The sequence below is a fragment of the Bacillus rossius genome, chromosome 7, assembly GCF_032445375.1.
Source record: "Bacillus rossius redtenbacheri isolate Brsri chromosome 7, Brsri_v3, whole genome shotgun sequence".
NCBI lineage: Eukaryota > Metazoa > Arthropoda > Insecta > Phasmatodea > Bacillidae > Bacillus > Bacillus rossius.
In genome coordinates this window covers 38,863,858-38,886,404 of record NC_086335.1, presented here as the reverse complement: position 1 = coordinate 38,886,404, position 22,547 = coordinate 38,863,858, and the positions used below count along the sequence as shown (strand labels likewise).

The following is a 22,547-nucleotide window of genomic DNA, read 5'->3' as shown; positions in this document are numbered from 1 at the left end:
TGTAATTTTTTAAAAAAAACTTGTTTTAAATATGGTATATTTCAAGATGGACAATGCTGAAAGGACTGTCAAACATTTTATGAAAACATAATACATTTGGTTAGACACTTATTCAAATATAAATATGAAAGTTTATGTAAGCTAAGTAATGTTATTAATAAGTACGGAAATACAAGGAAGAGGACGTGTTTAGAAGGAGTCAGAAATCAGTTGCACTAACTTAGCAATTTCTCGATTTTTATTATCATGTATCAACCACAGTAGTAATTTATTCTGTTACAATTCAGTTCTAGTCACACACCAGGTGTGTTCCCATGGGACACTTCTAAGCGCTACAGAATTGCAAGGCAGACGCCATGCTTTTATAGTAACTTGCCGACGTGTGTCCTAATATTCCCGGGAACCCGCCCAGGGTTTATACTTATTTACACACATTTGTTAAAGCTAGTAGTCTTGACCCGTGCCTACAGTCTGCAATTTTCCTTCCCACAGAATATTATTCAGTCACGTACAAAGTGGAAAATGCAACTGTTGCTGCATTTAACACACAGGTGAAGAAAAATAGGTTTACAAGAAACAGAACTGATAAAACTTTTAACATATTTGTAACAACAGTGAACTTTTAATGATTTACAAAGTTAGTGTAACAATTTTAATAAAATGGTATAAGAAAGATAGTGTAATGTGATTACTTAAAATTTATCAAACTAAAGTTTAACACTCTTAATGCAAATGTAATAAAAAAATTTCAACAATAAGGTTTTCAAAACAGATTTTTTTTATAATGTAATTTTACTCTCCTTAATGTGCAAAAAATGACTTGCCATGAAAATATTGAACTTCTGAAATACGCAATGACTAGATTTCATGTTGAGCATGAGATTTAGCAAGAATTTTTTTAATTTCATCTTTAACTTTGTGAAATACAAACTGTGAAATTGCAATGCTCATCTCTGCTGCTAATGCAAAACTGGTTTATTTTATCAAGGCAATCACCATTTTTACAACCATGCTAATTTTCGAAAACAGACTTTGCACAATTAACAATTCCTATGCATTCGCAGTAGACAAAAAATTATGTAAAATATTTAGATTCACATAGATGTGTAAAGAACAGATCACAGTCAACTAAAGCTTAATACGAAAAATGAAATCCAATTTAAATTTCCTACATAAAAATTGGGTTCAGCAAAATGCACAAATAATTATATGTGCATAAGTTACATAAAACCGTGAAAAGTAACCCTAAGAAGTTCTGAGTTTCAACAAAACTTAATACAGTAGAATCCCGCCGATGCGACCCCCCTCTAATGCGTCCATTCCATTTATAAACCGTTTTTTGAGGAACCGTGAAAAATTTGAGCAGAGAAAGTCGAAAATTTGAGTAAAATTGGCTGAAAAACAAGTCTGTTACACTTTGTTGGGCGCTATGTGTTCACGTTTATCTTGGCGAACGCTGTACTGTAAGCAGGCATGCATACAAAAGACGGCTAAAAATAGATACCACCCTTCTAGACTGTCCACGCTAGCCAATACCGGTAAAGTGCACGCATCACCTGATAGCATCTACGCGCGCATCTATTGCAGTCCCCACCTGATAGCATCTACGCGCGCGTCTATTGCAGTCCCGGTCCCGTGTGCTTCAAGTGTGCGTGAGAGATAAGATAAAGAAGGTGAAGAGGGCGAGACCTGCCAGCCAATATATTTGTGGGAGGGGGAGACAGAGATAAAAGAGAGCGAGCCCTGCAGCAAGCAGAAGTGGTCAAGGTCGACATTTACCGTCACACTCTCGCTAGCTAACGATGCTGCTGGTCGCCAGCCCCCCCCCCCCCCCCCAACTTTTTCTCGCTTTCTCTCTCACACACACACGCGCTTACCCTACTTCTCGCATTCCTGCACGTCAGCCGGACGGACCAGAGCGATAAGCGCCGCCAGACCACCCGTTGTCATGGGACGCAACCTTTCAAACACCACACTAATACAGCCCGCAAGAGACATAACAAACCTTTAATAAAAAGTTATTTCAATACTAAATCGTCTGATTTTTCTATACAAAGATGGCGAAATTGGACACGCTGCACTGTGTTAAATTTTTTTTTTCTTGGCAACGGGAGCTCCAATATTGCTTTTTAAGGTATCGTTTTTTTCAGGAGACATCATGCTATTTAAATACTGTAATATGAATTTAAAAAATTGTCTTTTTTATACCATAGACTATTTGAATATGAAATCTATGCGAACAAAGGCGATTTTTTATGTTTTTTTTTTAGTTGGGGGGGGGGGGGGGGGGGGGGGGGGGAATTTGGCCCGAATTCTCTATTGCGACCCTTCCGTTTATAAGTCCGTTTTTCCGGGAACCGTGAGGGGTCGCATCAGCGGGATTCTACTGTATATACTGTCTGAAGTAAAAGTTAAAACAAATCACATATACCAAGGTCATTTTGGAACTATGATTTTTTTTTTAAATACATTACACACACAAACCAGGAAACTAAATGGCAGATTTTCTTTAAGAGACACATATAGTTAGAATACATAGGTATTTCTATCACATCCCTTATCTGTTGGTCATGTATGAAATAAAAATTCTTTACTTTTATCAACTAATGAGATATTAACATTTATCAGTTGTAGAAAAAAATATATAATGAGAATAAGAGACATAGAAAATATTTCTGTCTATTTTTAACTAATTACAGATGCATGCTATTGCTATCACAGATGGTTTCACATGATAAAAATCAGCTGGTCAAAAAATTAATAATACATTTTATTGCTGACTATTCCATAAAGAGAAACAGAATTAACTTACAGCAACATGCACACTAAAAAAATTTGATAAAAACATGTCTTCCTTAATTAAGCAATGTATGGCTGGTAAATTTTGATTCAAAAGAAATGTGCAACCCAAATTATCAATACTGTATGGAACTGTATATCTACTGACATAATAAATGTAGTCACCTAGGCAATCAACACAGAAAATAAAAACATCACCAAATTTGTGAATGCTACTAATTTGTCAGCATTTGAGTTGGCTTATTGGAGGTTATACTTCTTAATACAGGATAAAAGCAGTTTCAATATTTTAATTTTAAGGACATGCATGTTCATTATGTTGCTTGTATTTAATTAGATCTGTTGGTGATGATGATTTTGATGATACAAAGATGTATTGGTTGAAGCCAATTGGAAGTATGTATAAAGTGGTCACATAAAGCTTTTTTCAGAAGAATTATTACATAATAAATTAGCTATCGACCAATAAACTGAATGTAGTTTAATCAACATGAGTGACAAGCAATGCTACCAATGTCTGGATACATTACCATCATAACTTTTAATCACAACTGGTACTGCTGAAACTGACAGTTAATCCAACCTACCCTTACGTTAAGTATATTCAATGTTAAAATACTTTGGGTTCAGGGTATAAAAGTCAGAAAAATTATTAAATAACCAGATGAAGCTAATTTCAGGTTATGATGGTAGTTCATGAATATAGATAAAAGATATATAAGATAAAACTATTGCACATAGTACACTTGCAATCAACTTAATGCAGTCTTATGTTTACAGCATGTAAAACAAGAATAAAACAAAATAAACTAAAAAGGTTTGGTGACCTTAAAATAAAAACAGAACATATTATTGAACACGGAAAACACACATAAGTACATAAATACAAAACACACATATATACATGTAGTATTTGTCTTGTGAGAGAACCTTGAAAGCTGTGCAGTGTACAAATGGAGAGCAATATAACTGCTGTGATTCAACTTAAAAAAAACAATTGAAAATAAAATTTATGTATGTGGTGCATGTATTTTGAACACTTTTAGTTAGCCTGTCTGCCAATAGAGAACTTTATCACTATTTTTACAGCTTTTTACATTCACTAACTCTTGCACTGCTTGGAGGCGGCAAGCTGTCACCCGACTTCTGCTTGCCATTCTCTTCAGTCTTGGGCACAGGGACCGGCTGTGACAAAGTTCTCGTGAGCGTGGATATGTTCGGGGGTGACGCGGTGGCTAGTTTCCGCTGCCTGGCAGCACACGCTCCGACAGCTTTCGCAGTCAAGGGTTTCGCTGGCGAGTGAGTGATAGACGTTCTGCACTTGGAGGAATCCGGTTTGCACGCATCAGGGTTGCGATGGCTCGCCACCCGGCTAGGAACGTTATTTTCCGACACAGTCACAACTAACCGTTCCAGTCTAGTCCTAGATTCACACCCACCAGCCTGCACATAGTTTTCCATTTTTGTGTCATTAGTATTTGAAACTCTTATTTTGTTAAAAAACAGAGTACTATTAGTAGTAGACACTGTGCAATCACTCTCGCTTTCACTTTCATCTGCATAAGTAATACTACCGAGATTTTCAATGCCAATCTCTGGCTGGCATGAAATTATATTTGGTTTGGATGGGTGCGTCATGAGATAGCCAGTCTCCTGCTTGCTATTGATGACTAGAATGGAACTATTTATATCAGTGCAGCCGGGGTGACCGGTCTCGGTCGACAAGGCTGGGCCGACAGAGGCGGGCTCCCCGGATGATTCAACCGCCGCAATTTCACCTTCCCGCCTCCCTCCCGTTTGTTGCGTCCTCCAGACACCGGGGCTGCCGCCAGGACCCGTGGTCTCCTCCCGGACGACTGCCAGGGCCTGCGAGTCGCCCGGGGGCACCCTGGAGGCGGGCAGCTGCGGCGGGGAGCTGGTGACGCACAGTGTCGGTAGGAACGTCACCAGGCAAGACGAGTGCACGCTCGGAGAGGAACTCGAGCCTGCCGTCACGGTGGGCATCTCTGCTGGCTTCTGGAGCTGGAGGATGCTGGCTGGTTCGTCGTACAACTGGAACAAGCGCAAGTACAACAGAACCTTGTTAGCTCAAATCTCTGGATTACCCAATCAACTATGGAATAAAATAACAAAACGCTAATAAAAATTAAGAAGCCGTCCTTGTTAATCAGAGCTTAGACATATACTCGTACTTTGTGTGAGATTCATAGACAGAGTTATTGCTTTTAATTGGAGTGCAAAATCATACCGTACAGTAAACAGGTGTTTTGTGAGAATATACAATTACAGTAGTTACTTTCCCAAGAAGTAGACTTTCCTGTACTGTGCTGTGTAATAACGTGATTGTATTTTTGTCACAATATAATTTTAATAAGATTTTTTTACATGTTATACAGGTTCATTTATCTATACACTAGACTGCAGTCACATGCATTATCGGGATAATGTTGCTTGATGATTGGCTGTTGCTGTCAGCTTGGAGTTCCGGGAATGTCAAACTGTCTTTGATCCAACTAGGAAAGTGATACATGTAAGATTTCAGAGTCTTACATTTCACAAAATCTCCTTAGTAATCAGTGGTTGGTTAAATTGGGCTCCACAGCTAGCTGATAGTTGTTTGCTTCTATAGTATGTATCACCCTTAGTTTTTAGTGTGCAGTTAATGGGCATTCGCTCTCTCTTTCCAATGCACATTCCTGCCATTAGCGCTGTCTTTGTTTCTGGGTACTCTGTTGCCAGATAAACACCACGGAGCACAAAAGTTTCTGACAAAACTTAATAACGCTGAAAAAAAATTTTCATGTATCTGAAACACTGAATTTTGTAAAGCAAAATTTAGATAATAATTTTGGAAATTTTCTTGTATTTCATCAAGACCATCATCTAATAATACTCAATTTTTACTGCTAAGGAGATGCAAATGAAAGATGCCAAATTAAGTTAAGTTTTATGTCTCTCCTCTTTAAACTTTCATTTGTATGCATAAAATAAGTTGTAAAGCAATGCAACATACCAAATTCCTGTAAATATGGTGTCTTCGTGAATGTTCAGTGATGCTCATTTTACCACATTAGAAATATTTTGGAAAAGCAGTTGGCAGCACTGGAAACATTGCAACTTGCACTGGAAAGACTTGTTTTTTTTTTTTTCAATTCCTAAACGTAAACAATTGTTTTGAAAGAAGTTGAACAAAGTTTTGAAAGAACTTTAGGAAATTTTGTCAGAATATCTCTGCAATGACTACAAGATTGATATATATTTTTTTTATTTACCAACAGTTGGATACTAATCTCTATCGGAATTTGTGCGTTATGTGGTGCAATTTATCATGAATTATTTTGCGTTCAGAATTTGTAATATCATAGTGAAATTTGAGGAATTCGGATTTTGTGTTGTGAAAGGAATGTGTTTTCAGCACTGAGATGGATGCCACATTATCTCAGTCTTAATAGTTTCCAGGAAAGTTTACAACAAACACGGCAGTTGTGACGTACTGAAAATTTTTGGTGTACTAAATTTGAATGAACATATGAAAAAATGCAACCCGCTCACCTCCACTCGGCATTGCGGGTTTTTTGCCCGAAACTGGACTCAAACTCGACTCGACAAGCCCCTGCTCGCAGATGTCTAATTTCCAACTCTTTCAGTCTGCGAGTGTTGGAGCTCCGAGCAATGCTGATCAAGCAACACCCTCATGCTCCTCATCCACCTCTCGGGTCAACATAGTACAGAGGCTAGTGCACTGCTCAGAATACTTAATTGCATGTCCCACATCATGTGTGAGTATTTTGAGGTTGAAGAAATCTAGGTCTACGGTAACTTACAGAGTCAAAGGTCAGATCGAGAAAGAGCTCTTGGATGAATTTCCGAGCAACTAGCCGATAAGTAGATGACCCCATACGATGACAGACTTCAGAGTACAAGCACACATCTTGGAATGCAGACGGGTTTTGCTGCTTCAGCCTGTAACAGAAAAATGTAGTGTGCTAATACATGCTTTAATGTGGTTAAAACTACACAAATGATCAATGCCACCATGAAAGGCCAACTTTTTTAAATTGAATAACAGATTAAACAAAAAATTATAATTATTTGGTAGGCTCAGTTAACATCAGATCTTTCTTAGCAATCATTTAAAACCTGTAATTCAATGTCCTTAACCATAGACAAATACACTATGCTATTGATAGATGAAGGCTTACTCTGCTATTTTATTTATATTGTTAGGTCTGTGTCAACTATCATTTTAATAGTTTTCAAGTTAAATCTGTTCAGTAAAACCTTTCTAGTTATTCTGGTGAGCTGTTGCACTATCCTTAATAGGAAAGTAGGAAGAGATAAATATGTAATAGGAATAGGAACTCCTTTTGGACTTAATGTCATAAATGCTATGATGATAATATAATCGGACGTATCTGTGTGCCAAATAAATCTTTGTGATAGAAAAACTATTCAGAAAAGCCTTTAATGAAATTTAATAATTTTAATGTAACTAAATTAGGGCCGTAACAAAATTAGAGCATTTTCATTTAGGATTCATACATTTTTGTAAGCATTATGTTAGCTAATGTAAATTATTTACTGAGGAATAACAATCTCAGAAACATATAAACTAAAAGATGCAATTTGAAATGCTTGAAAAAAATTTTACATGCTAATAAATGCAGTACAACTTAAAATAAATATTATTAAGTACTTTTATGAATGCTATCTTCCATCATCTTTAAGCATTGTTGAAATTCCCATTGATGAAATTTTTAAATTTGCTTATGAGGACGAATATCACGGGACTGTATAGTAATATTAAGACGGATCGGATCAAAACATGTGGGTGTTTGGGAGACAAGCTTCAAAAGAGCAAAAAAGAGATGAGTTTTAAATGCCTATTTTGAAGTCGCTGCAGATCTTTCTTATAGGAAGTCCATTGTGTAAGAACGGTAAATTATGAAAACACGGTTGAACCATCGAATCAGATTTGGCAAGATAAAAAAATTTAGTCTCTTATCTTACCATATCTACGTCAGTAATATCTTACTTACACCCATCTTATTGGATCAAGGGTAAATATTTTAATATTTTCGTGCATGTGTAATGGCTGCCCTAATGAAATTAACTAGATTTATAATTCCTCTCCCATTGCAATTTACCGTAGCATTTAAGGTCTCAGTATGTTTACCAATTTTTATATTTTTTACCATGTCTATGCAACACTTACAATCATCAAATTTAGCATATTTTAGGCAATTAGAAGAATGAATATTCCTGCCAAATATAATGACTCCGTCTGACCTATAAACGTGGAAATAAATCATTTATTATTATTTTAGTAAATATGTAAAACACATCAAAATGTGTATTTCCCCAAAAAAATATCCAGCTACAGACTCCACGTGGGGATTTGGGGGCACAGCCCCCAAAGAGCAAAAGCGAGTTATATATATATATATAATTATAAATATTTTTTCTTGATGTATGGGGATATCTCAATTCTTGTTTGTTGGATCATAGATGGTTATGTTGTATTTTAGGAAGTAAGTACCTCACTTAACCCATATACATTCATTTTCATGATAAAAAGAATATTATTTCCAGCACTTCAAACTCAAAACAAATAATGATGGTGAAAAATATTCATTAGCACTATCAACAAACATATAGACTTGGTATTTTAAACATACAAGTAATTAAAGTTATTTAACTACTGTCTCGCAAACAGTAGCGGAAAAAATCTGTTGACGATTAAAAAGACCGACAATTTCTTACCTTTGAAATTGAAAACAAACCATTATTTAGGTATTTGTAGGTATATTTTCACTGCATGTAATGTGAGAAAATGTTAAATATAACTTTTTTGAATATTGGCAAACATATAGGACGTTATGTAGGCTACATGAAGTTCTTTAAATGTTCCAGGAGTTTATAAAGTTTCCAAAATTTTTCCAGAAGAACTAAGTATGTACTATGAAATCTACCTACATCTGTAGGCAGTGCCGAAAGTTTTTTTTTTTTTTTTTTTTTTTTTTTTTGCAGAAACAAACACTTTAACATTTTAAGACATATCATAACTATGATGCTACATGTCAAATAATGTATGGTGTATGAAAAAAGATTTTAAAATGTTGTACTCACTGCAAAAGAGCCTGCTTTGACTGCTTGCACCAGACTGGGTTGCTCATCCGGCTGATGTGTCTCAAGATCTGCTTGCGAGCCAGGCTCTTGCTCAGCAGCGAGCCCTCTTCCTCCAGCACGAGGGACCCTGGAGCAACACAGTGCACATGAGTGTGTGTCAAGAGTCTGCTGAGTATTTGAAAAAAATATTTATTATTCATGAATAATTTCATAAACTATTAGACAATTCATCAAATAATTTTGTTTTTATTATTTGTCACCAATACATATAGCAAGTTGGACTCGTTAAAAAAAAATTAATGAAAAAGAGTAACATATATGAAGCCAAGGTAATTTATTGAGACATTTGGATTTGTTTTTAGCAACATAGCACACACATGATTTTTATGTGTTACAAATAATTTGTGTTTATGATAGAAAATATTCTATTTTTATGTATATAATCATTTATTGAACAAATTTTCCAACTTGCATTGCCATGTTTTTTTTTCTTTCATTTTCACCACTCGTTATGATTGAGAAAACATGTCCGTAAAGGATAGCCCATTTAATTTATCAGCTAATCTTTACACTATTAATTAAATTCTAACAATTAAACTGTCTTTACACAAAGTAATCACTCCGGAAGTCCTCACTACAGCACGTCTCTTACCACGCACCTCTATCCCAGTACACTGACTCACTTACCCGCCGCACACACAACACAGTCCCGGATGCTTCTGTCACCAAAGCACCAATCTTCACACACCAAACAGTTGCTCGTCGTCCACTTTCGCTTACCAGGGGGTCACTCGACCTCTTCACCACACTGCCCTCACAGGTCAGTCTCTCCATTTAAATACCTGCCAAGTCCTGCCTTGGAAAGGACTCGTAGCCCTCTGAAATGTTGCTTCACATGAATCCCCAATTTGACACTCAAAGCTCTCAGAAAAATGGTGTCCTAGTTATGCCACTTCACGCAGATGTTCTGAAAACGTGCTGAACCCTTGAAAGCCTCTGCGAATTCTCCAGGCTCGATGGGGAAGGGGCACAGGAGATAGCGAAACAACACTGCTAATCACAGTAGGCATGTAGAGGTACTGGCAGGATTGCATCACGCCCCAACCTCAGACTGGAGCGTAGGCTGGTTGGCCAGCGTAGTCATTAGAGTCCTCGGAACAACATATACATTTCTCTCTTTTTCATCATACTGTATTTTGCATCTCAAAAGTGTGAAAAAAAAGGTTTCAATCTATATATGACATATATACAATATTCTATATGAGTCATTCCATATCAAATCAACCAAAGAAAAATTAATTTAGAAACTTCATGTTTCAGATTTATATGTTTTTTTGTATTTTGATATTAAGAACTTAATACATTATAAATCCATTTTTTTGTTTAATTTATATCTTGAGTAGTTTTTTTGTATTAAATTTTTGAAAAATGCCAAACTAGCCAATTTTAGCAATGTTTTGGATCACTCAAATACTTGTAGGTTTCCAACTAATGGTGCTAGAAGGCTGTTTGACAGCTCATTTTAAAGGTCATTGAATGGGCTTCAATTTGATATGTAACATGACCAACTTCGGGAAAAAAAATAATTTTTATTTGTTTTCAAAATTTTTAATATTGAATTTCTAAAAAACACCATTTTCGATTTTTTTTTAAAAAAAAGTATGTTATTCCTACATATATTTATTAGATTTGTGCCAAATTTCAAGATGGAGAATCAATGGGATCATGAGTAAATAAAAATGAGAAGTTTAGTAGATGCTTAAGGGGGCATGGTAGATAAATAAATGCTTTAAGCGTCAGTTGGACGTTATAGGTTTTTGGAAGACAACATTGAAAAACTGCAAAACAACAATCCTACATAATGTTATTTGCCAACTTTATTAGCAGACGTCCCAAAAAGACAATTCTCGAGCGTTGTTTCTTCCGCAGCAATTAAATGTTCGAAATTACCAAGGCAGAAGTTTTGTCTTCAAGTAACCTTCAGTTTTTAATTAATACATTTAGCCCTGGTTTAGATACCATGCTGCCTTGAGAAATAGTTGCAGCAAGGAAGAGTAGCATAATTTTACATCAAATTTTGACTTAGTAAAGTATTCAAATTTTATTGTTAAAGACTAAAAATTTTTTAAAAATTATGAAACATGGATAACAAATCTTACCTTACATTCATTCAATGTTCTTTGATTATGTAGGATTGTTGTTTTGCAGTTTTTCAATGTTGTCTTCCAAAAACCTATAACGTCCAACTGACGCTTAAAGCATTTATTTATCTACCATGCCCCCTTAAGCATCTACTAAACTTCTCATTTTTATTTACTCATGATCCCATTGATTCTCCATCTTGAAATTTGGCACAAATCTAACCAATATATGTAGGGATAACATACTTTTTTTAAAAAAAAATCGAAAATGGTGTTTTTTAGAAATTCAATATTAAAAATTTGAAAACAAATAAAAATTATTTTTTTTCCCGAAGTTGGTCATGTTACATGTCAAATTGAAGCCCATTCAATGACCTTTAAAATGAGCTGTCAAACAGCCTTCTATCACCATTAGTTGGAAACCTACAAGTATTTGAGTGATCCAAAACATTGCTAAAAATGGCTATTTTTGCAATTTTCAAAAATTTATACAAAAAAAAACTACTCAAAATTTTTTTTTAGAAAAAATAGTTTTATAATGTATTTAGTTGATATTACCAATATACAAAAAAACGTGAAAATCTAAGGTGTAGAGGTTAAAGCCTCTGGTTGATTTCATATGGAATGACCCATATTTGCTATTTGAAATTTAAAAAAAGGTTGGCAAAAGCCTAGAATACAACAATATATCTGCAGTGCAAAAAAAACTTGCCCAAACGCAAAATTTGCCAAAAGAGTTGTTGATAACTAACATATGATGTATGTCACATAAAGCATGAATAATCATACAGTCTATTGTAAAAGTAAATTTTTATTTATTTTTCCAGTGAAACTCTGAGCTGCTTGATTAAATGTTTCGTAAAGAGATAAATAGTGTAATTAGGGGATCCAAATATTGGCTGAAAACTGTTTTCCAACACAGTTTCGACTCATGGTGTTGTTACCTGCATCCAGGCTGTTTGCACTGTCCATAGATCCTGCAGTCACCGCTCCTAGAAGGCCGTTACAAGTGCTGTGGGACTTGCGTCTCTTCAAGGTCACAATAGGGCTGTCTGTGCCTCCGTAGCTGCTCTCTGTATCTGCACACATGAGTAACACCATACTTCCTATTAGTGTTGGGCCGATTCCTAAAATATACCGATTCCGATTCCATTTTCAATTCTTAAATTAAAGGGTCGATTCTTCGAATCCGATTCCGATTCCTTAATTTTTATCTGACAATGTTCAACAGAGTAATATACTCAGAAAAAAAAGGTTGTTTATGATTTTAAAAATGTAATTGCGTTGTTTTTCATTTTCTGTGCAGAAATTAACATTATATACAGCTTATATAATGTTAAAAAGTATATTCATTACCATCAAGTTACGCTACCTTGAATTTCTAGCACAATTTGGCCTTTTAACCTTGCATATAGTTAGACAAAACACGTGTTCAAACACTGCCAATAATCAAAGATGTCTTATGACGTGAATGTTATAACTTAACCAACTTTAGATACCTTACATTAATTAATTGTAAAAAAAAAAGAGGTTTGTACGGTTAGGTTAAGAATTTTATTTTCAAGCACAACTAAATAATGATCCAAATAAAATGACAATATAACCTCGATTATACATATTTCAAGGGACCAGGGCGAAAAAAAATAAAAAGGGGGAAATGTAAAAATAAAATTTTATTATCTCATTATGATGGAAATGACAAGAAACAAATATGCACCACACTAAAATAAAATGTCAGAAATGCTTACGTTTTAATATATTACCTAGAACTTAATTATCTTACTTGGTGAAAAGAATAAATCCATCCAGTCTTGCAGTTCTTCACAACCGTAAAGAGAAAATAAATTTTAGATAAATTTTAGGTTCTTGAGTAAGAATGTTCTGTGCATGTTTTAGCATCTCAAAATTTCCACATTTTATGGTGAGATTTTCTTACATAAAATATTTAAACTCTTCAAATAATCGCGTGTGAACATTTAATTTATTTCAGAAATTTATCGGAAACAATTCTGTAAAACTAACACAACTACTATCAAAAGATTGTTTATGTTTGGTAAAAAAACTTTACGAACGTTTCAGCAGCAATGTTTGGTAATTCAGATTAGCCAACTGCCTTTCCAAAATATATCTAATGTAAAATGAGCATCGCTGAACACGCACAAGAACGCCGAATTACAGCAATTTGGTTATGTTGCTTTTACAATTTTAATATGGTCGCAATAATCCACTGTGAATTTGGGTAAAATCTCATTCAAAAATTATTTCATTTTAATTCTTTAAAGTTTAAAGTGCAGAGATGTGAAACATCTTGATTTTCACGTTCACGTCACCAAAGATTTGGTTCATGGCCGTATGGTTTACAATGGCAAATGTAGCTGCCATGATCAAATAGTTAACGTTTACATTATTTTACTTGCCGTTTACATTTACATAATTTTCTTTTAACATTTATGGTTTTGTCTAATTATTTTTGAAGGTTTACTATTAAATGCAGTGCTGCTGCAACGTAATTTCCGAAAAATGTTTTCGCTTAAAGCGGGAAAGTAGATACTGCATTTGTACTGTAGGGAAAATGGCGGTGCAAGTAAATAAATACGTTAATCACCGTAATTCGTAAATCAGTAACGTAAAAAAAGATTGTATTATGTAGTTTAAAAATTATATTTGCATGCATTTTAATATTTTCTTACGTTGCGTGGGAGATGTATTTTGCAAACTTAAAAACAATGCAGGAATCGGTCATGGTCGATTCCAAAACCATTGTATTCTGAATCCCACGATTATACTGGAATCGGTGGAACCGACCGATTCCGGAATCGGAATCGACCCATCACTACTTCCTATGTACTAGACCCTACGTGACACTTTATGTACAGATAAAAAAAAAACCAATGGATCGTCAAATCCTCGAATACCATCAAATTGCACAGTGACAGAGATGGGAATAATATCAGAAATAGTATAAATTATGTATTAATTTCTCTGTTATTTGTTTAGTGAATATAAGAAGATAGGGTGCCAGTGATATTTTAATATTATCTTTCAAAACAGTAGTGAAATTTATCGTGTGACAATTCAAAACACATTTTTCCAGTTATTCGTGATACTGCACTGCCCTATTCATAAATGATTGATTATTTGTTTTTCGAAGTGTTAGTATTCGAGATTGATTTGAATACAAATAATAAACTAAGATTTTTCATATTTGATTATTTGCATAGGCCTAGAAATAAGGCAAAAAAAAACTGAAGTGAAAGGTTGGTTCGGTTAGGTTAGCTGACATTTTTTTTTTTTTTCTTTTCAAAAGTTAAAAAATTTTAACAAAAATATTACATATATCTTTTGTAGCTGACTTAATCCAATCTACTTTTCACTTCCCTATTATCTGTCTAATTTCCCTAAAGAAACCTCATATTTACCTTTTCTTTTTCTTAAGTATGTGTTACAAGATGCGAAAAACTTTTTTTGTGTGATTCCAACTTTCACTCTTACTATTCACATTCAATATTTGTATTTGATTCAAACTAAAAACCTACTAACCAACCATCCTTACCATTTCATAGTATTTTTAATGTAGCTAACCTAACCAAACGTTCAAACAATTTCACAGTAGTTTCAATGTACATAATCTAACAATTGTTAAAACTGTAAACCTCTTGAAGTATCAAAATACTCTCATAGAATATGATTGGAAAACATGTCGGGAAGAAAAAAAAATTATAATTATTAAATTTTTTTTGGGACAAGAGTCTTTCCTTCAGAATTAAATATTTCAAATATTCAATTCATTGAGTGTAGAATACAAATTTTAAGGGAATGAAAAGCAAAAATTAATTTTTTTTATCCACATTTTAATTTAGTACCGTCTTTTGGCACAGCTTTTGCCTTGTTTCAACACCACCATTGGTCATTTTTATTTAACTTTTTTGGTGTCCCTAGCAATAGCAAAAGAACACAGTAAAAAAACACACACACACACACACTAAGGAATGCAATCTTGGCTTTGAGCAAGAAAGAAAATTGACATCAGTATCCTGTTGTAATCTCGCGGAGAAAACTTGACTTACCGGTGCGGTACCTATGGTAGGAGCCAGTCGATATCTTCCTGTCTCGCAGGCGGCAGCAACTCAGGCAGTGGACGGCAGAGTGCTTGTAGCGGCCCCTGGACACGCTCACCCGTCCTTTCCGTGTCTCGTCCGTGTCCTCCGTGTCCGAGCTGGTCGTCTCGCCGGTGTCCTCCACTGCACGTGCACACAGTACCCTCACACCACCACACGTTCTCACGTGTTTGATGTCAGGTTCACTTGTGTGCCCTTGCAGCCATTATACAACCAACAAACACTGTGTACAGTTTATCCCATCCTTAGATTGCAGTGTGCACATAAATGGGCATTTACTGACTCTTTCCAATGGCACATGATATCTAACATTAGCACTGCCATTGTTTCAGCGTGATCTATTGCCAGATATACCCAAAGAGCACAAAAGTTATAGACACAAATTTAAAATGTAATGAAAAAATGTTAAATGTGCAAAAAATTATTTTTAAAAGGAAAATTTTTATCGAGAATTTTGGGAGGAAAAAAAAATAACATTTTATTGCTGATTTCATCAACAGCATGATCTCATGACATTCAATTCTTCTTTTTAAGAAAATGTAACTCAAAGACACCATCTGGATTTTAACCATTTTCTCAATTAATTTTTTTAAATTATTATTTAACATTAAAAATGTTGGATTGTTTAACAGTAGTACATAATAATATGTCTTGTTATTAATAGTGACCAACTGCTAAAAATAATTTCTCCTGTGAAATAATAATTGGTGTTTAGAATATACATTTTTTTTAACCGTTAAAAGACAATTTTATGGTCTTAGAAAAACTAACAAATAGCAAAATTAAAAAATTATTAGAACTTATTATAATCATTGATTATATACAATCTAAGCATGAGAGAGCATTTCATTACCTCTGTTTTATGGTATTTAAATAAAATTAAAAAAAATTATTTGATAATTAGTGATGGTTCGAATCCCATTTTTCTCTAATCCGAATCTCGAATCAGAATCCCAAACAGTACCTCGAATCCACCCCTCAAATCCGAATCCAGTTCTCAAGGGTTAATTATAAAATAATTTATAAGTTAAGAGAAAAAATTAAACATTATGCAGAATTATTTAACCCTTTAAATTTTTATTTAAAAAAAACAAGGATTTTGACACGGTCTGGATCAAGACGATTCTGTTTTTGATCACATATGTTTCCTGCAGTGCTGAACAAACGTTCAGAGAACACTGTCGCAGGTGGTGAACACAAATATTTTTTGGACAGTTTATGTAGCCTGGGTGAACACGCAGACTGAGTTTTCCAGTATTCGAGAATGTTTATTTCTGGGTTAACTGTAGGATCACGTAAGAATCTGGTCACTTCATCAATTGCTGTAGAATCCGACTTGGTGGATTTAAGGCATTCAGGCATTATCTGTGAGTACAGTGATTCATGTATCCACGGAAATCGGAAAACGAAATTCAACATCCGACGGAACAATATTTTGTAGTTACCAACTTGACATTTGTTTAAAGTCCCAAATGAAGGTAAACACTTTCCTGAAATATTTAATGGAAACTGAAAGGCGCCATCTTGGCTTCAATGGTTTTAGGCCATAAGAAATATTGTCGTGCGTCTTTTAAAATTAAGCCTCACTAAAGCATAGTGATTAATATGCCCGAAGTTAAAAGTGACGGGGTGTTTTCTCTAGTTTACCCATTAATTTTTTTTATATTATTATTAGTTATTTTTTATGTTGCTCAAAATGATTGGCTAACAAATTCATTGGTTGGCCATCATGGAATTCTCAGATAATACATATTTTAACGTTGGTAGTCTACACAAACCAAACTTGGTCCTAAAAAAATTCATAAATAGAACGTGTATCAGAATATTTAAAATTGAATTGCTATTAAAATAATAATTGTATAATGTATTAATTTTTGTCATTCATTATTTCATTGTTATTACTACATGTGCGACTGTAACTTGTGATGAAAGTCGGCATTATTGTTGTATTACTAAGTAACAGATTTAGAAAAAAAACAAGATTCATATTTAGTCTAGATCCTAAATGTGCTTTATTTTATTTTTTAGCATATTCTGAGAATACATATGTGATTTATGCCTTATTTAATGCCAATGTAGCGACAATGCATCCATGTTCATGAATATAAAATAAGTTTCCCAAATCAGTACATGCTTTATAATTTTTTTTATATAATAACGAATTAAAAGTACAATACAGTAGAACCTCGTTAATCCGTGATGCGCTAATTCGGGAATCAGATAATCCGGGACGATTTAAAAGAGAAGAAAAAGAGAAGAAAAAAAAAAGAAGTAAAAATTGTCAGCGCTTAAAATTAACGTCACGCGGGCCGGCGGCCGGCTGTCACATTTGTCACTCTTTAAACCTTGAGGGGGATGTCCTGACTTCTGCTTCCCGTCTCCCTTTGTTTGTTTCCACCCGCCAACGCACGGCAGGCGCCTGGCGAGTGACGTGTCTGGCTGGCATTCGGCTGAACGAGGGGGGGGGGGGGGTGCAAGGTCAACACGATCTTATCTTTCTCTCTTCGGCTGTTGTAAATGACCGTGAACTAATGGCTAGGCAGTGCTGTATTTATTTAAGCCGAGACACTAATGCGAAGATGGCCGGCCCTTACCGTGAACGGCCTTAACCTAGCTGCACGCCCGTGTCTGAGAAGCTTGACAAGACCTTCCGGGCTTTTAATCGCTAGTCCGTGAAATTCGGTAATCCGTGATTATATCGGTCCTGACCATCACGTATTAACGAGGTTCTACTGTACCTCAATAGGATGTGTTCCAAGGAAAACGTGAACAGGCCAAGTAAATTATAAGCATTTAAGTTTTTAAAGTACTACATTTACATCAATATTTTTCCTCGAATCCCGAATATTTTCCCTTGAATTTCGAATCTTTCGAATACTAGAGATTCGGTGGGATTCGAGGATTCGACCGCCCCATCCCTATTGATAATGTATGCTAAGGTTGATAGTCCAGGTATTCAAGGTTATAATTTGATGATCATACCTCATTGTATTTTGTTTATTTTAAAATTAAAATAAAAACTTTATGAATATTTGAAATTTGTTGGGTAGGTTAACATAAACTTTTAATGCACAGTTTTGAAATTTATTCTAGTACAGGGTGATTTGTAAACGGTTAGGCAGACTGAACAGGCATGTTGGTGAACCAATTTAGAAAATACGTATTGAGCGAAAATGCCCTAGAGGTCCAAATTTTTTGTTATTTTTTACAGAAATTTTACCTCTTAACCCCTATTGTCCCTTATTTCAGATAAGATCTTTTTATTTATGTTTGGTCCCTGATATATCCTTCATATATGCACGGCAGCAAATAATTACTAAAGAATTAGTTCAGAACTCATAGTCAGAAAAATGGGGGGGAAAATAGGCAAAAAATCAACTTAACTTAGGTAATTTAAAAAAAAATTATCACATTCAAGTAGTTCAAATTTTTTTAAAACTTCCCTAGTTATTGTTTACTACAACAGTGTACCAAATTGGCAAATAACTCTAATCAAATTGTGTAAAAAAGAGACGTAAGAGGACAATAGAGTAAAATTACAAAAATAATAATTTTTTATTTGTTTATCAAAACCTTACAAATCTAACACTGATATTACGTCCTTATTTCTAATACCACAACAGCATGCTACTTTAATAGGTAAACACTACAGTATGATGCTTTATCTTTGTTGTTTGTGCTTAATTTTTCCTTTGCACTATCTAGTTGGTACTCAATCATCGTATAATTTCGTCAACCTGTTCGGTGACTCACGAGAAATAACAAAGATAATTTGCAAATGGACAATTTCATGCTTGCTGGTGTGATGGTACCGGCTTTACCGCCGACTCATCGGGTTTTGTGGTCCGGCCGAAGATGAGCCGCCGGACGAATAACTTAAGCCGAACTACTGGTGTTTCTGTTCATTTATTGTCACATGCTCACAGGCCCCAGGTCACTGGCCAGCACTTATTATACAGCACGGCGGCGCTCGGCCATTCCTCTCGCCTCACACAACACAACTGCCTCTCTACCTAGTTCCTTCCTGCCCTTTCCATGAACAGCACTTTTTTAATCCCACATGGCGGACACCATTGGCTCCACCCACAATCACAATTAAATATTACACAGTTCCTCATACTGGTTGTAAAACACATCTAGATATATTAAACAACTTTGGACTGCTCACCTATGACGATTAAACAATATGATAAGCCACAAAGATTAAAGTTACGTGCGGATGAAGAAATAGTCCCGCGGAGGGATTTGTACCCGACAGCAACATGGAACAGTGTTCTTTACCCATAACATTCTAGAACGAAAGTGGGCCGCCAATGCAACTTCCGGCAATACATTCACATGAGAGCAAAAAGGCACCATCTCCACAATTACATAATTATTAAAATAAGGGAGGTTAACTAGAACAAAGAAAACTTGTTAAATATAAAATGAATGAAAATGGTTATCAGACATAAAAGATCAGAAATAAATCAGCGATCACAATGGTACCTAAATAGTCCGTGATATTTAGTATTTAAAATTATATTAAATTTAATGACAATAGGAATTTGAAATTTAACTGTACCAGCACCATTTTCCATGTTACTGACGGTTACCTCAAAGGACCAAACACATGTTACACCAGGTTAACATCCTTTTCTATAATTATTAAACTATTAAGTGACAGACATTGAAGCATATAAAATTATGTTTCTTGTTCACAAATTAAGGGAATACAATATCAAACACAAAAAAAAAAATAAAGATTACAAATATTCAAATTATGGTTACCGTGAGCAGTCTGCTAACTAGTTAAATTATAATAAAATTGGCCTTTGCCGTAACCCAGGGGAAAATTCATATTTTACAGTAATATTATTACAGCATTTGGTTTTAATTAATAGTCCAAACAATGAAAGAAAAACCATAAACATAAGGTATTAGCTCATTTTTGTCCTTCCAGTTGCATTGTAGAAGATGCTCATAAGTTCTTAATAGCTTATTTATTGTAGATTATTTAAATTGTAACACCAGATCGCCATCTGTTTTATATATATATTTATTTATTCAAACACCATGATGTCACCATCACATGCTCCTTAAATCACTCACACACGATGCTGTAGATCCTTGTTGTTGGTGCGTAGGGGAAAGCATAATGACCCAAAATACATTGACAATTTAAACAATATAAGAGTGCAGGGATCCACATTTGCACCTATCCCTCTGTAGACAAATATGGGAGGATGGACACTTGACATACCTTTGACAGAGGCCAACTTACTTCACCCGGCTCGTCCGAATAGAATGCATCCCGGCTACATAAAAGTTAACTATTATATATAAATCAAAAAGGTTGGGCGGGTGGAAGGCCAGGTTCTTCACACTGGTTAGGGCTGGACCACATTTTATAAACCTTTAAATTTGTTGAATGCTTTTCAACTAAAAATTCAGTCTCAGGCATGGCATCAGCCTAGAGTAACAGCAATCCTAATTCCCCCCTCCCCCTTGAACGAGATGTGCTGTCCTAGATCTCGAATCATACATAGTTAAGTGTTTAACTGTAGGGTTGATCATTATTTTGGATCGAGCGACAAAGTTAGTTTTGCCTTTGTGAAAAAAAATTGGGAACTCTATTGGTATGTATTCAGCAAATGTGTTCAAGGAAACAATAAATTTACAACTTTCATATAATCAAATTAAAACCTGAAATTCAAAGTAATGAAAAAAACAATAAATTTACAACTTTCATATAATCAAATTAAAACCTGAAATTCAAAGTAATGAACTGACCTCCAAAATTAAAATTATTCTCTGCTTATTCTCTTCACAGCTGTGTTCATCTGTGTTTCAGGCGATTCTCCTATTACTATCGGATTACTTTCCTGGGTCAATCTGATGTGTAACATTTGGCGGCCCGACATATGGCAGCGTGAATTTTACATGCCCTAAGGACCATTGTAAATGCCTCCAGAAAAACATTTTTGCTGAAGAACTGTCAAATTTTTTTTCATCATCAATGTTTATGGTCTAGTGGAGTGACCTGAGTGCATGAGTATGTTAAATATCTTCCTTTCCTCAGTGCAAAAGCATGATAATAAGTACCACCATTGTACACACTCAGTGCAACAGTAACATGACAATGAGTAGTCACATAAGCCGACATGTCATATATGATGAATATCAGCTTTAAACTTCGAAAAAAATTCTTATCCTTTGAGCCGAAAAATACAGCAATAAATAATTATTATTTTTCGCCTACTCACAATTCAACCCTATTTAAATAGGGGGGAAGGAAAAAAAAATTGTAAAATGAACAAAAAAAAAAATGAGAACACAACTTCCAACATCAGCACACTGTGACGAACCCAAGTGCCCACAATAAAGAAAGTGTGAAGTACACTCACCCACTTCCTGCACCTGCTCCATCTCGCCGAAGGACGTGCCTTTGTCGCTCTTCTTCCTCTCGTCGGGCGGCGGTGCAGGCCCCGCCGTCTCGCAGGGGAACAGGCTGGCCAGGCGACGAGGCAGCGCGATGCCCATGTAGTGGTTCTGCCCACTGCCGCCAAGCACTGCAACACACCGCTGCCAGCTCAACAGCTTGCGACCAAGCAACGTATCAGTAGAGACTCGAAAAATTCGCGAGTTCAATGACCTGCAGGATAGACTCCACGGTCCTCTGCCTACTTGGGCAAACGGCGCCTGTTCATGGGGTGCTGAATTTTGAGTCGTCTCAAGTGGGTAACTTGTGATTGGATCCTTTTTTTTTATTGATTGTCTCTAATTGGCCAAGAGTCCTGCATATTAACAGTGAACCGATATTATCAGAAGCAGCACAACGGTATAATTATTTGAACCTGCGAATTTTTCCAGTCTCTACGTATCAGATGTTTGCAATTTGTAATACTAAAACAATGCTTGTTCTGTCTGGTAACATTTCACTTCCTATAAGACGACATAAAAAAGCAAACATATGCCATTCTTTGTTTCTATTTGTTATAACAATAAGGTAGGATCAATCCTACAGTTCTTCCATCCATACTCCAAAATATAACTGGTCTCCAGTTTTGATTTCAATTACAAATTTTACTTTATTTCTGAACACACTTATAGAAATTCAATCAGAAGGCAAATCCAAAGAAGAGCACTTAAGTTTCCTTAATATAATACCGTGTTTTATCACATAATCGTCACACATTTTTATTCTATACTAAAATCAAGTTTGAAAAATAGGGGTGCACAAAAACATTTTTTGTTAGGAGAAGTTATTCATAAAAACAAAACCTATTCATGGAAATTATGTTTATCTAAAACAAAGTAGAGTATACAAAAGCACTCCAAACAATTTAAATTATTAAGTCATGCAACAAAAAACATTTTG

The 22,547-nt window shown here is 35.1% G+C and overlaps 1 protein-coding gene across 1 annotated transcript in view; it reads right to left on the bottom strand.

The window, feature by feature from the left end:
- Positions 1-220: 220 nt before the first annotated feature.
- Positions 221-22,547, bottom strand: part of LOC134533860 (rapamycin-insensitive companion of mTOR) — a 107,880-nt gene continuing 85,553 nt past the window's right edge. Inside the window, exons 24-29 of the mRNA XM_063371562.1 lie at positions 21,574-21,738; positions 15,137-15,310; positions 12,014-12,148; positions 8,929-9,055; positions 6,624-6,762; positions 221-4,851 (exon numbers count right to left, since the gene is read on the bottom strand). Coding sequence (XP_063227632.1) covers positions 3,883-4,851; positions 6,624-6,762; positions 8,929-9,055; positions 12,014-12,148; positions 15,137-15,310; positions 21,574-21,738 — 1,709 coding nt within the window. The 3' untranslated portion in view covers positions 221-3,882. The remainder of the gene's footprint in view (positions 4,852-6,623; positions 6,763-8,928; positions 9,056-12,013; positions 12,149-15,136; positions 15,311-21,573; positions 21,739-22,547) is intronic.